General features: G+C 41.2%; 1 protein-coding gene across 1 annotated transcript in view; it reads left to right on the top strand.

The window, feature by feature from the left end:
* WNT7A (Wnt family member 7A) overlaps positions 1–14,699 on the top strand; it is a 67,713-nt gene extending 53,014 nt beyond the window's left edge. The window contains exon 4 of the mRNA XM_011364458.2: positions 14,220–14,699. Coding sequence (XP_011362760.1) covers positions 14,220–14,699 — 480 coding nt within the window. The remainder of the gene's footprint in view (positions 1–14,219) is intronic.
* The last annotated feature ends 297 nt before the right edge of the window (positions 14,700–14,996 follow it).

Consider the following 14,996-nt stretch of genomic DNA (forward strand, 5'->3'; position numbering starts at 1 on the left):
CAGGTATGGAGTTTCTTTTACGGGGATGAAAATGTTCTAAAAGTAAATAGTGGTGATGGTTACACAACTCTGAATATATTAAAAACCATTGAATTGTGTATTTGAAGTGAATGAATTGTACAGTGTGTGAATTATATTGAAAGGCAGCTGTTAAAAAAGAGAGAGATTGCTAATAAAACAAAGGACAAAGTTAAAGGCACCAAAAAGGATGATGCAGTATCCTGGGGATGACAATAGTGAGGAACTGTTACTCCTTAGGCCTAAAGGGCCAGGAGGTTGGACTGCTAGAATTCTGGAGGATTGTACCAAAAAGATGTCTGAGCAGGAGCTGTGACCTTTGATGGAGAATGCAGCCAACCTGTGGGGCCCGTGGGGAGGAGCAAGAGTAATAACTAACTACCAAGACTCTCCTCCTGCCCTCAGCTCCTTCCAGTGCCTTTCACTGGCCGGACCCACCTGGAAGTGACATGGCTGTATACAAATCATCCCACAACCAGTATGCCCTGAGCCCAATCACCGATAGAAATGGTGAGGGTCCTGGAGCAAGCAAACTCATTAGTGCAGCCCTACAGTTTACCCTTCTGGGGCATGAAGTAGGAAGGGGAAGTATGGGGAGTGGCCTGGAAAGACATATGGAGGAGATTCTGCATATTCTGTTACCTTAAGTCCCTTCCTTTCTCTGAGCCTCAGTTTCCTCATCTGTGAAATAGGATGAAAATCCCCATCTCTCAGGAGGTGTAGGAAAATCCAATTCTGTCCAGGCTTTGGAAACACTTTTTATAAGTTAAAGAGCAGCATGGATCTAAGGCTAAGATTCTCAGAGAGAGTCAGAAGTGGCCATAGAAATCATCTAGTTCAAACTCTTGAGTTCAAAATGAGAAACCAAGGCTCAGGAGGGTACTCAACTAATCAGCAGTGGAGAGAGCCAAGTTTCCACTCCAGAGACAGTCCCTATATACAGCTTCTCTCCTGAGACCATTTTAAAACAGATTTTACTTTTCAGAGCAGTTTTAGGTTCACAGCAAAATTGAGCAGAAGGTACAGAGAGTTCCACGTACCCCCTGCCCTTATATATACATATTCTCCCTACACAAGAGTGGTACATTTGTTACAATCAATATGAGATTTTTTAAATTTTTTTTTCTTCTATTCCCTATGCTGTATTCTATATCCCCATGGCTGTTTTGTAGCTACTAATTTGTACTTCTTCATCTTTTCATCTTTTTCACCCAGATTCTCAACACCCTTCCCCTCTGGCAATCATCAGTTTGTTCTGTGTCTATGAGACTGTTTTCATTTAGTTTATTTCTTTTGTTCCTCAGATTCCGCATATAAGAGAAATCATATGGTATTTCTCTTTCTCTGACTTATTTCACTCAGCATAATACCCTCTAGTTTCATTCATGCTATTGCAAATGGTAAGATTTCATTTTTTGTGGCTGAGTAATATTCCATTATATAGATATGAACCATAACTTCTTTATCCGATCATTCATTTATGGCCAAATAGTTTGCTTCCATGTCTTAGCTATTGTGAGTAGTGCTGCTGTGAACATAGGGGTGCATAGATCTTTACGAACTAGTTTTGGTTTGGTTTTCTTTGGATAAATATCCAAAAGTGCAATTGCTGAGTCAAAGGTAGTTCTATTTTAATTTTTTAGGAACCTCCAAACCGTTTTCCATAGTGGTTGTACAATTTGTAATCCCACCAACAGTGTGCAAGGGTTCTCTTCTCTCCACATCCTCGCTAATATTTGTTTTTTGATTTATTGATGGTAGCCATTCGGACAGGTGTGAGGTGAGATTGCATTGTGATTTTAATTTGCATTTCTCTGATGATTAGTGACTTTGAGTATCTTTTCATAAGACTACTGGCCTCCTGTATGCCTTCTTTGGAGAAATGTTTATTCAGATCCTCTGCCCATTTTTAAATTGGATTGTTGTTTTTTTTGTTGTTGCTGAGTTGTATGAGTTCTTTATAAAATTCGGATATCAATCCTTTATCAGATGTATCATAGGCAAATATCTTCTCCAATTCAGTAGGTTGTCTTTCATTTTGTTGATGGTTTCCTTTGTTGTGCAAAACCTTTTTAGTTTGATGTAGTCCCCATTTGTTTAATTTTTCTTTTGTTTTCCTTGTCCTAGGAGATATATCAGAAAAAAAATTACTAATAGCAAAGTCAGAGACTTTATTGCCTATGTTTTCCTCTACATTTAAGTCTCTGTTCTATTTCTTACATTTAAGTCTCTGGTCTATTTCAAGTTTATTCTTGTGTATGGCATAAGAAGGTGGTCCAGTTTCACTTTTTTTCATGTATCTCTCTAGTTTTCCCAATACTATTTATTGAAGAGACTGTCTTATCTCATTGTATATTCTTGAGTCCTTTGACACAAATTAAATGAGCGCATAGGTGTGGATTTATTTCTAGGTTCTCAATTCTATTCCATTGCTCTATGTGTCTGTTTTTGTCCCTGTTCCATGCCATTTTGATTACTATAGCCTTGTAGCATAGTTTGATATCAGGTAATGTGATATCTCCAACTTTATTCTTCTTTCTCAAGATCGCCATCGCCATTCAGGGTTTTCTATGGTTCCATATAAATTTTTTGAATATTTGTTCTAGTTCTGTGAAAAATGCCATTGGTATTTTGATAAGGATTGCATTGAATCTATAGATAGTTCTGGGTTAAATGGGCATTTTAATTTTAACAATGTTGATTATCCCTATCCATGAGCATGGGATATGCTTGCATTTATTGTATCTTCTTCAATTTTTTTTTTCAGTGACATAATTTTCCAAGAATAGGTATTTTACCTTCTTGGTTAATTTGATTCCTTGTATTTTATTGTTTTGATGCAATAGTAAATGTTTCTTTCATTTCTCTTTCTGAAAGTTCATCATTGGTGTATAAAAATGCAACTGACTTCTGAATATTAATTTTGTGTCCTGCTACTTTAATGATTTTATTTATCAGTTCTAATATTTTTTGGTAGAATCTTTAGTGTTTTTTATATGTCGTATCATGTCATCCACAAATAATAACAGTTTTACTTCTTCCTTTCCAATTTGGATGTCATTTATTTCTTTTTCTTGTCTGATTGCTGTAGCTAGGACTTCCAGTACTATGTTGAATAGAAATAGAGAAAGTGGACATTCTTGTCTTTTTCCTGATGTTAAGGAAAACATTTATAGCTTTTCTCTATTGAGTATAATGTTAGCTGTAGGTTTATCATATATGAACTTAATTATGTTGAGGTATATCTCCTCTCTTCCCACTTTGCTGAGAGTTTTTATCATAAATGAATGTTGGATTTTGTCTAATGCTTTTTCTGCATCTATTAATATGATCATGTGATTTCCATCTTTCAATTTGTTAATGTGGTATGTCACATTAATTGATTTGCAGATATTAAACTAAACTTGTATCCTAGGAATAAATCCAACTCAATCATGGTGTATGATATTTTTAATGTATTGCTGAATTCGGTTTGCTAATATTTTGTTGAAGATTTTTGCGTCAACGATCATCAGGGATATTGGCCTATAATTTTGTTGTTTTTTTTTTTTTTGTATTGTCTTTGTTTTTGGAATTAAGATAATGGTGGCCTCATAAAAATAGTTAAGGAGCCTTCCTTCCTCTTGAATTTTTTGGAATAGTTTGAGAAGAATAGGTGTTAATCCTTCTTTGAATGTTTGGTAAAATTCACCTATAATACCACCCAATTCAAGACTTGGTTTGGGGGAGTTTTTTTGATTACTAGTTCAATTTTGTTGGTGGTAATCTGTTCAGATTTTCTTTTTCTTGTTTATTCTGTCTTGAAACATTGTATGTTTCTAAGAACGTATCCATTTCCTCTAGATTATCCAATTTGTTGGCATGGAATTGTTCATAGTATTTTCTTACAATTCTTTGTACTTCTATAGGGTTCATAGTTACTTATCCACTTTTATTTCTGATTTGATTTATTTGGGTCCTCTCTCTTTTTCTTGATGGGTCTGATTTAACATTTATCACTTTTGTTTATCCATTTAAAGAATCAGCTCTTGATTTCATTGATCTTTTGTATTGTTTTTCTAGACTCTATTTTATTTATTTCTGCTCTGATCTTTATTATTTCCTTCCTTCTACACACTTTGGGCTTTGTTCGCTGTTCTTTTTCTAGTTCTTTTAAGTATAAGGTTAGATTGTTTATTTGAGATTTTTCTTATTTCTTGAGGTAGAACTTTATTGTTATGAATTTCCCACTTAGGACTACTTTTGTTGTATCACATAGGTTTTGAGCTGTGTTTTTCATTTTCATTTGTCGCTAGGTATCTTTTGATTTTTTCCTTGATCTCATCGTTAACTCATTCATTGTTTAGTAGCATGTTGTTTAGCCTCCATGTGTTTGTATATTTTCCAGTTTTTTTCTTCTGGTTGATTTCTAGTTTTATACTATTGTGATTGGAGAAGACACTAGATATGACTTCAAACTTCTTAAGTTTATTGAGACTTGATTTGTGGCGTAATGTGTTTTCTCTTGAAAAATGTTCCATGTGCAGTTGAGAAAATTGCATAGTGTCCTGCTTTGGGATGAAATGTTCTGAACATATCAGTTAAGTTTAGTGTGTCATTTAAGCCTGTCATTTCTTTGTTGATTTTCTGTCTGGATGACCTGTCCATTGGTGTCAATGGGGTGTTGAAGTCTACTACTATGAGTGTGTTACTATCGATCTCTTCCTTTCTGTTGGTCAATAATTGCTTCATATATGTAGATTCTCCTAAGTTGGGCACATATATGTTTAGTAGGGTTTTATCCTCTTATTGTATTGATCCTTTATCATTATATAATGTTCTTCTTTATCTCTTATTATAGCCTTTGTTTCAAAGTCTATTTTGTCTGATATAAATACTGCTACCCCAGCGTTCTTGTTTGTTTGTTTGTTTGTTTTCATTTCACTTGCATGAAATATTTTATTCCATCCCTTTACTTTCAGTCTCTGTGTGTCATTTGATCTGAAGTGGATCTCTTGTAGACAACATATGTATGGATCTTGTTTTATTTTCCATTCAGCTATCTTATGTGTTTTGATTGGAGCATTTAACCCATTTACATTTAAAGCGATTATTGATAGGTACATAGTCATTGCTATTTTATTTTTCTTATTTATGGAGATTTCCCCCCTACTTCTTTTTATAGAACTTCTCTTAATATTTCCTATAATTTTGGTTTGTTGGTGTAGAATTCTTTTAGCTTTTTTCTGTCTAGGAAGCTCTGTATCTCTCCTTCATTTTTAATTGATGGCCTTGCTAGGTAGTCTTGGTTGTTGATTCTTATTTTTTTTATTATTTTGAATATGTCATGCCAATCCCTTCTGGCCTGCAAAGTTTCTGTTGAAAAATCATCTGACAGCCTTATGAGAGTACTTTGTAAGTAAATAGCTGCCTTTCTCTTGTCACTTTTAAGATTCTCTCTTTGTCTTTAACCTTTGGCATTTTAATGATGATGTGTTTTGGTGTGGGTCTGTTTGAATTCCTCTAGCTTGGGAGTCTCTGTGCTCCTGAATTTGTATGTCTATATCCTTCACCAGGCTAGGGAAGTTTTCTGTCATTATTTCTTCAAGTAGGTTTTCAATCCTTTGCTCTCTCTCTCTCTCTTCTCTTCTGATACTCCTATAATGCAGATTTTGGTGTGTTTAGTGTTGTCTCGGAGGTCTCTTAAAGGTTCCTTATTTGTTTGATTCTTTTTTCTTTTTGTTATTCTGATTGGCTGTTTTCTGCCACCTTGTCTTCCAACTTCTAATTTGATCTTGCATTTCATCTAATCTACTGTTGATTTCCTCTAGTGTATTCTTCATTTCAGTTATTGTAGTCTTCGTTTCTGTTTTTTTAAATGGTGTCTTTGTCCTTTTTTATGCTTACTATTGCTCTGTTGAAGTTCTCACTGAACTCATCTATCCTCCTCATAAGTTCATTGAGCATCCTTATAACCAATATTTTGAACTCTGTCTTTGGTAGGTTGCTTGTTTCCATTTCACTTAGTTTTTTCTCTGGAGTTTTCTCTGTTGTTTCACTTGTGGCATGTTTCTTTGTTTTCTCATTTTAGTTGTTTCTCTGTGTTCATTTCTATATGATAGGTAGATTTGTTACATTTCCCAGCTTTAGCCAAGTGGCCTTATGTAGTAGGTGTCCTGAGTGTCTCACTGGCACAATCTCCCTGATCACCTGCTCTGGGGGCTCTGGGTGTGTTCTTTGTGTGGGTTGTGTGTGTTCTCCTGTTGTAGCTAAACCTTGATTGCTGTTAACATGGCAGTATATGAGACTGACATGGGAAGACGGGCTGTGAGGATTGGCCACACCTACAGGGTATGAGCTGCCGTGTGGGGGCTGACCTCACAGAGTGGGATTCACCCCAGCAGGCTCGCGTATCTCTTGAGACCACCCTCTTGGTGTTCTGCTTATGGAGTTAGTCAGGTGGTGCTCTGTTGTGGTCTGATGCTAGTCTCTGGGTATGTTGGTTCTGGGGCCCCTTGGGAGGGGCTCCTGTGTAGGCCAAGGTCAACCACTGCCTTTGATTGTTTGGGGTTACCTGGTAGGAGCTATAAAATGATCTACAAAAGATTGCCGTCTGCACTGGATCTGGAGGCACGTGGGAGAGATCACACTGTGAACCGAGGTCTCTTATCCCCAGTATTAGGCCTGTGGTGGCTCAGCAAAATAAACAGTGCCTCTCAAGGCCTGAGGCTGTCTGCCAGTTGCCTGTAAGTTTCCACAGCTGAGTGCCTTTGGTTGGTATAAGAGGTGGGCAGGTTGGGGACCCAGGGTGTCCCTGGGGTAAAGCATGCAGCTTTTACCTGGCCAATGTAGAATCAGGTTTTTTTTCAGTGCTTAATCTGTGTCTTTTGCAAAAGCCTCAGATCATGGCAAGACCAGCAACTGCCAGCCTCAGGCCTACAGGCACCCAAAATCTGTTCATGAAATACTGTAGCAGGGTTTGTGGCCTACCACCAAAAGTCTCTCCTGGGATGCATTGGCTCTGTGCAGGCCATGCAAGCTGAGGGTTGTTGTTTCCTGGAGAAGCCCAGGGAAAACACAGGGTGGGACTGGCTGCCCAGCAATGGGCTCACTGTGACAATTTGTGGATTGGGTGGTGCACTGTGTCACGGAGACACAGAGTGGAATAAGCCAATCCTTCAGGCCAATGCAGATTGCTGCCAGAGCTGAGCCCGTGGGGTCCCATAAAAGTCACAGATCACAATGAGGCCAGCCACTATCGGCCTTAAGCCCACAGATCTCAGCGATCCACCCAAGAGACACTGCAGTTCAGGCTGGCACCAGTGGCGCACCACCAAAAGTCTTTCCTACATGTAAAGTGTGGGTCATGAACAAGCAGTGTGAACTGAAGGCTGCTGCTGGCCCACAAATGCACAGTCCATGGAAGGTTCAGGGTGGGGCCAGCTGCCTGGCAATGGACCGCCACAGGCAATTTGTGGATGGGGTGGGGTGTGATCCCAGGAAGACATGGAATGGAATGGGCTGATCTCACCAGACCAATGCAGATTCAGAATTAGCCATGCAGGGGGAGGGTTCAACCCAGGCAAGATGGTGCCTGTCTACAGACTGTCTTGGAGAAGGGCCAACAAAGGCGCATTGGCGGCTGTCTCTCCAGCCCTCGCTCTTGTGCCACACAGTTCAGTCTTTCCCTGTATGTCTCCCTCACCTCTCAAGCTGCTGACCCTCCATTGGTGCCCAGTGTGAGTGCCTGTGAGTGAGTAAGGGGGATGTTTGGATTTTCATGTTCCTTCTGTCTCACCCAGACAGCCAGAATCCCCACTAATTTTTATAGTCGGATTTTGTGAGAACTTTTCTCGGGACTCGACCCCTGGGCTGGGGAGCTAGGGCCTCTCCTTCTTTCAGCAGGAATTCTGTAGCTGTCCTCTCCCTCCTGTTGCTCAACCACCACAGGCAGGCGTGGGACCAGCCTGCTTCGCATCTCCACCCCTCCTACCAGTCTCGATGTGGCTTTTTCTTTATATCTTTAATGTATGTGTTATAATAAGCTAGAATTCAGGTCGTTCTCTAAGTTGTTCGTTTTATAATTTAGTTGTAATTTTACCGTGATCCTGGGAGGAGGTGAACCTTATTTTTAACTAGCCTGCCATTTTAACCTAAACCATTCTATGAGATTTTTTTTAAATCATAAATTCTGCTCCTGGCCTCTACTGGCTTTCCTGTCCACTCAAAGTAAAATCTCATTCCCTAGCCTAAGGAAACAAGACAACTAAATCATGTGGTGGCCAATATGGGATCCTGGAACAGAAAAAAAGACTATCAACTATAAACCAAGGAAAGCTGAATAAAGTGTAGACCTCAGTTAATAATAACATATTAGTATTAACTGATTAATTGTAACATTTACCATACTAATGTGAGATGTTAGTAATAGGGGAACTGGAGACAGTGTGCATGAGAACTCTCTGTATTATCTTCGCAATTTTTCTGTAAATTTGAAACTGATTTTAAAAATAAAATTTATTTTTTAAAAACTGAATAAGAAATAAATCTCACCTTAGCATGGTCCATGGAGCCTGTGGGATGGGACCCCCAACCCATGTCACCTCAGCACCTGTACTTATTGTCCCAGTCATCACATTCTAGCCAGATGGCCTGGCCCTGCTCTGCAAAAAAATAAAATAAAATAAAATAAGAGTCTCGGGCCCTTTGCTCTGCTGTTCCTCAAGTGGGAATGAAATGAGAGAATGATTCTGTGCTGCCATGTGCTTGTCTTATCTTGGGTTCTGCCCTCTGCTCAAATGCCATCTCCTCAAAGAGGCTGTCCTCTACCATCAAGGTCACATAGCCTCCCCCTACCTCATCCCTCACTCTCTAGCTCCTAACTCCTGTTCCATTTTCTTTTTCTCACTTATTTTATTATTTGAACCAGTTACCAGTTCTCCTCTGCCATATAGAATGTGCTCTTTATAAAGATAGCAGCTCCATTCCCCTTTTCTTTCCTGAATCCTCAATCTTTGCATGATGTCAACACATAGCATGTGTTCAGTTCATACCCTCAGTTCCTGTTTCCAAGCCTGCACTGACTGACGACCAGAGAGTTGGGCCTGTGGCTAGAACTGGAGATGAGAAGGGAACACAGCCCCCTCATCATGTCATCTGAGGCCCCTGGTGGTTTTCAGACCCCAAACCACTGTTGAGGCGAGAGGCAGAAGGAGAACTGAGTGTGCTCAGAGGCTGCTGAGACCAGACATCAGACTCTGGGCCTCAAGGATCTATTTTCTCATTTCTTTTCCTTTTGCACTGAGGCATCTCTGCAACACAGGATGGTAAAATAGCAGACCCTGAGCAGTCTTATGTTGCTGGTCTTTAAGCTGAGACACAGCAATGCATCCAGGGATATAAAATATTGACATTGATCCATACCAGCAGTTCCAAGCCCCCTCCTTCCCCACCATGGATCCTCCCTAGATCCTCCCAATTTCTCCTCCATCCAGCAATGTAGAGTCGATGCTCAGGGTGGTTGTTTGGACCTGAGCATACCAGTTTTGGAATAGTTCGAATGCATCCTGTTAGCAAATTTACCTTTGGGCATTTTCTGAGAACACCTGCTGTGTGCCAGGAACTGGGAAAGTACATGGAGTCATGTAATTTAGACCCTGAAAACCCTCTAACTGCCAGATATTGAATCACAATCCAGACTTCAAGCATAAAGGGAGATCCAGAAGTCCCCCTGGACATCTCAGAAGCTGGTAGTCAGCCTGGCCTCAGAGTGTGCAAAGAATGTAGCTTTGTCTTACATACATTTCCTCTGCTGTTGTCTCCTGCCTTAGAGAGAGAGCCTGGGGCTTAAATAGATGCCCATCTGGGTGACCAGTGCTGGCCAGGAGGGCTGTGATTATGCCCAGCTTAATGCAGACATAATGTGATCACTGAGGCTCTCGAAATGCAGAGTTTGCAGTGTTAATGAGCTGGTGTCATCTGATTAGGGGCCCACATAAATACCACCATAGCCTCAGGCCATAGGCAGCCACAGGCAGCCACAGGCCACAAGCAGCAATGTGCAGGAGTGGCAGCTATACACAATCCAACCCAGGAGCCTGGCCTTCGGCGCTGGAGTCCATTGCCCAGGGTCCACCACAATGAAAACTTGGTGTCACACACCTGCAAATAGTGGTTTCTAATTAAAACCTTCTAGGGACTTTTTTAAAAAACCAACTTTATTGAGATATAATTCCCCTATCGTACAGTGCACTCATTTAAAGTGTGCAGTTCAACACTTTAAAATAATATTCACAGATGTGTGCAACAATCACCATAATCAATTTTAGAATATTTTTGTTACCTCAGAAAGAAACCTGTACCCTTTAGCAGTCACTCTCCATTTCCCCAACATCTTCCCAGTCCATAGTCGGGTTCTGGAGACTACTCTCTTCCTGGTTCATAGCCAACGCTTTCTCACTAGCCTTCCCGTGGTAGAAGGGGCTAGAGTCTCTTTGGAGCTTTTTTGTAAGTCACTAATCCAATTTGTGAAAGTTCCACCTCCATGGTTTTAAAAACCTTCCAAAGGCCCCAACTACTAAAATCATCACCTTCTTTCAGGGGTTAGGATTTGGTGGTGTGGGCAGGGGAACACATACATTCAGAACATAACTCTGAGTCATATGATAACTCCATGTCCAATGCTTTGAGAAACTGCCAGGCTATTTTTCACAGAGGCTGTACCATTATACATTCCCAGGAGCAGTGTATGTGAGTTCCCACTTCTCCGCATCTTCACTAACACTTGTTATGTCTGAATTTCTTTCTTTAGCCATCTTAGTTTGGGTGAGGGAATATCTCCTTGTGGTTTTGATTTGCATTTACCTGATAATTAGTGATGCTGAGCATCTTTCCACATGCTTATTGGCCATTGTACCCATTACTTTTGTATAAATTGCAAGATATAGATTACATGCAAAAAAAAAAAAAGCACTCAGACTATGTTGATTTAAAATAATGATAAAGCACTCATATTAAGGAACAAAACATTGCCAGAACTCCAGAATTCACCTGGGTGACCAAACACAGACCCTCACCTCCTACCCCAGAACAACCACTGTCTTGATATTTGTGTCCCTTATCTCTTTACTTTTCATATTTTTCCCTTCTGCGTGTGTCCCTAAACAATATAATCCAGTTTTGCCCACCTATGAACCTGATACAGATGAAATCACTCTGTGGAAATCTTTTGATTGTATGTTTCCCTCCCTGCTATATTTCTGAGGTCAGCCTCTATTAGTATGATTTTCTTTATCTGTTCATTGTCACTGCCTTATAGTGTCCTGTTGAGTACACACACCTCAGTTTATCTATGATGGACATATATTTCCATGATGGACATCTGGGCAGTGCCCAGTTTGGAGCTAGCATAAAAGCTTCTGCTATGAACATCTCTGAGCTTGCTTCCTGCTCACACAGCATACATTTCTCTAGACTCCATGTTTGGAAGTGAAATTTATGAATCATATGTCTGTGCATCTTCAGCTTTCTTAGACACTCTGCTATATGTGCACTCCTGACAGTAGTGTATGAGAGTTTCAGGTGCTCCACATCTTGCCAACACTCAGTAGTGTTGAAATTTATTCTGAATGTCCCCCAGGCATCTCTGTGTTGAAGTCTCTGACTGCACTAAAATCTCAGTCAGCCAGGCTGTCATGCTTCAAAAAATGTCTGCCTAACCCTGCTCTAAACACACATCACACCTCTGAACTTCACTGTTTTACTGCTTTTTAGGCCAAGAAGAAAGGTAAGCTGCACATTTGGGAACTCTCTCCTCACTGACAACCAAAAAGGATGTCTAGGATGTCTGTGTTATTTGGGCAACTAATCATCAGTACTAGCTGTAAGTGTATAAAGATCATGTGAGGGTGCCAGCATACAGTAAGCACTCTGTCATACTAAGTGTCCTGATACTAGAACAGTCAATGAGCCAGAACTTCTATCCTTGAACATTCTGGATACTTGTGGCACCACTTGCTCATCTGACTGCAAGTACTGTGGTTGAAATACGGTGGCCCCCACTTCCTGTTGAGCATATTGACCAAGCCCTGGTCATCTCCTTCCGGAAGCAGAGCAATTAGGGCTGGAAAGATTCTGAAAATGAACCCATCCTTGAAAACAAGGACCTTATCTTGTCACCTCTGTATATCCAGCCCCTACACAGGCTCAGGCCCAGAGGAAGAACTGATGACTATTTCCTGATTCTGTTCTAGAACTCTGACTTTTGTCAGAAAAGATAAAATTGCCTTCACTCCATGTTTCAGTGAAGGCAACTGAGGCCCAGAAACAGGGTGTGACAACCCCAAGGGCACATAGCCAGTAAGCAGCCACCAAGGACCTGGTTCACACTCCTTGGCCTCCTTCACCAGTATGCCCACTCTAAGAGTTAGCTGAGTCTCAGTTTCTTCCATGTAAACGGAATCATACTAACCTCACAGAGTTAAATATGATGCCATATATAAAAAGCATGTGCCCAATGTGCGTACAGGTGATTAATAAATGTTCAGTCATTCTCTCATTTGTTCACTTATATTCTTTCACTGTAAAACAGGCAAAGGCAATTTGACAATCCAGATGAAGTACCATAAAAATGTTCATACCCTATGACTCTTATAAATCCCCATCCCTGGTACACAGAAAGAGCTTAATAAAATGTCTATTAGGATGAAATCAAACTGAAGATGATAAGGAAGAGAAGCTTCAGTTCCAATTCCAAATATACTTGCTTCCGCATTACATATAGTTAAAATGAAAAACAAAGAAAGAAGGAAAGAAAGAAAAATAAAGGAAAGAAAAGGAGGGAGGGAAGGAAAGAGTGAGGGAAGGAAAGAAAAAAAAAATTTTAACCTGAAAACAACCTAAATATCCTGTACTAATGGGAGGAGGGGTGGTAAATGTTGCCTTCTTTTACTGCTGGGGTGTTCCAAAGCTGGGAGTAGCAAAATATGGCCCATGAGTCATCTCTGGCCCATTGCCTAAATATGTAAATAAAGAGTGAATGAAAATCAACTATTAATTTTGCCTGTCCTGAAACTTCATATCAATAGAATCATACAGTATGTTTTCTTTTGTATCCAACTTTTTTCACTCAGCATTATACCTTAGAGATCTGTTCTTGTATGTATTAGTTCATTCATTTTTACTGCTGTCTAGTATTTCATTGTATGATTATAATTAATTACTACTTATTATCTCCATTCTGCATATAAAGAAACTGCAGTACAGAGGGAAAAAGTAAGTTGCCTAAAGACACACAGCAGGTTCGTGTTAGATCTGGGATTTAAACCCTGGGTCCAGAATATATGCTTCCCCTCACCCTTTCCTTACAGCGTTGCCTCTCATGCAATGATGATGGAAGCCCAAGGGATATTCAAAAGAAGGAGCATAGTATCTAGCCTGGGAGTCAGGGAAACCTGCCAAGGAAGCTTAAATCAGAGCCATGGTTCCCAGATTTAGATGTTCACAAGGCCTGGCAGGTGTCATAAGTAATCAAAGCAAATGACCTGAAAAACCATAGCTTTAGGTCAGGGAGGCAATAAGAAGCAGTGAGGACCAGGGCAAATTAACGGATACTGACCCATGAGGATGATAGGTGCTGGTACTGATCCAAGTACTGTTGCCATGTGACAATGCCAGCAGAAGTTGTGGTGAGCCAGGACATAACAGTACTGCCAGGCTGGCATTTGTGGCCAGCTTCTATGCTAGGAGGTCAATGCCCAGTTATACTAGGCATTAAGTAGTTTAAAGATCACCCCAGAGTTGCCAGACACCCTTTCTGTTTGCCACAAAAACAAACAAACAAAACAACAACAACAACAACAACAAAAACCCGTGGAAGTCTGCCTGTTAAAATCTCCTGGTTTTTAAACGTTGGTTCAAAAATTATTTTAAACCTGTTCAGACCTAAGAGAACCTATGTGTGTTCTGGACTAACTCGAACTGATCTAAGAGCCAATCTAACGATGTCATAGGAATTGGGAGGCAAGGAAGGCAAGTTAGTTCCAGGTGAAAGACAACACAAGGGTTGGAGATGACAGGGATTTGAATCCAGGTCTAAATTTCCTGCACTGAAAAGAATAAAACCAAACTCAGCTAGGTGGGGCAAAGGGTGGGCCAGGCTGGGTGCTGCACACTGCCTAATGTGCAATGACATGTTCTATGCTCTTTTCTGCCCGCCCCTGCAGATCCTGGAAGAGAACATGAAGCTGGAGTGTAAGTGCCATGGCGTGTCAGGGTCATGCACCACCAAGACGTGCTGGACCACACTGCCACAGTTCCGGGAGCTGGGCTATGTGCTCAAGGACAAGTACAATGAGGCTGTTCACGTGGAGCCTGTACGCGCTAGCCGCAACAAGCGGCCCACCTTCCTGAAGATCAAGAAGCCACTGTCATACCGCAAGCCCATGGACACAGACCTGGTGTACATCGAGAAGTCACCCAACTACTGTGAGGAGGACCCAGTGACCGGTAGTGTGGGCACGCAGGGCCGCGCCTGCAACAAGACAGCCCCCCAAGCCAGTGGTTGTGACCTCATGTGCTGTGGCCGTGGCTACAACACCCACCAGTATGCCCGCGTGTGGCAGTGCAACTGCAAATTCCACTGGTGCTGCTATGTCAAGTGCAACACCTGCAGTGAACGCACGGAAGTGTATACGTGCAAGTGAGCTGGAGATTTCACCACATGTCGCCCTTGGATCAGGCAGGCTACCTCCAGCTGCAAGTTAGAAAGTGGGGAGGACCAGATTCCAAGCTGAAATCATCCTGGCAGGTCACTTCCCAGATCTTCACAGGGAACTACAGAAATGCTGAGCTTGTCTTTTCTGCTGTGGGGGCACCTCTCTTGGGTTTCCTGCAGGCACCTGTGGGAAAGAGCTCTCCAGAGCCCTTAAGGATTCTGCTCCACACACAGTGCTGCTCCGCCCTACCCCAGATGCTGCCTGGGGCGCTCCATGGCTGCAGCA

This window comes from Pteropus vampyrus, unplaced genomic scaffold, assembly GCF_000151845.1.
Source record: "Pteropus vampyrus isolate Shadow unplaced genomic scaffold, Pvam_2.0 Scaffold97, whole genome shotgun sequence".
Classification (NCBI taxonomy): Eukaryota; Metazoa; Chordata; class Mammalia; order Chiroptera; family Pteropodidae; genus Pteropus; species Pteropus vampyrus.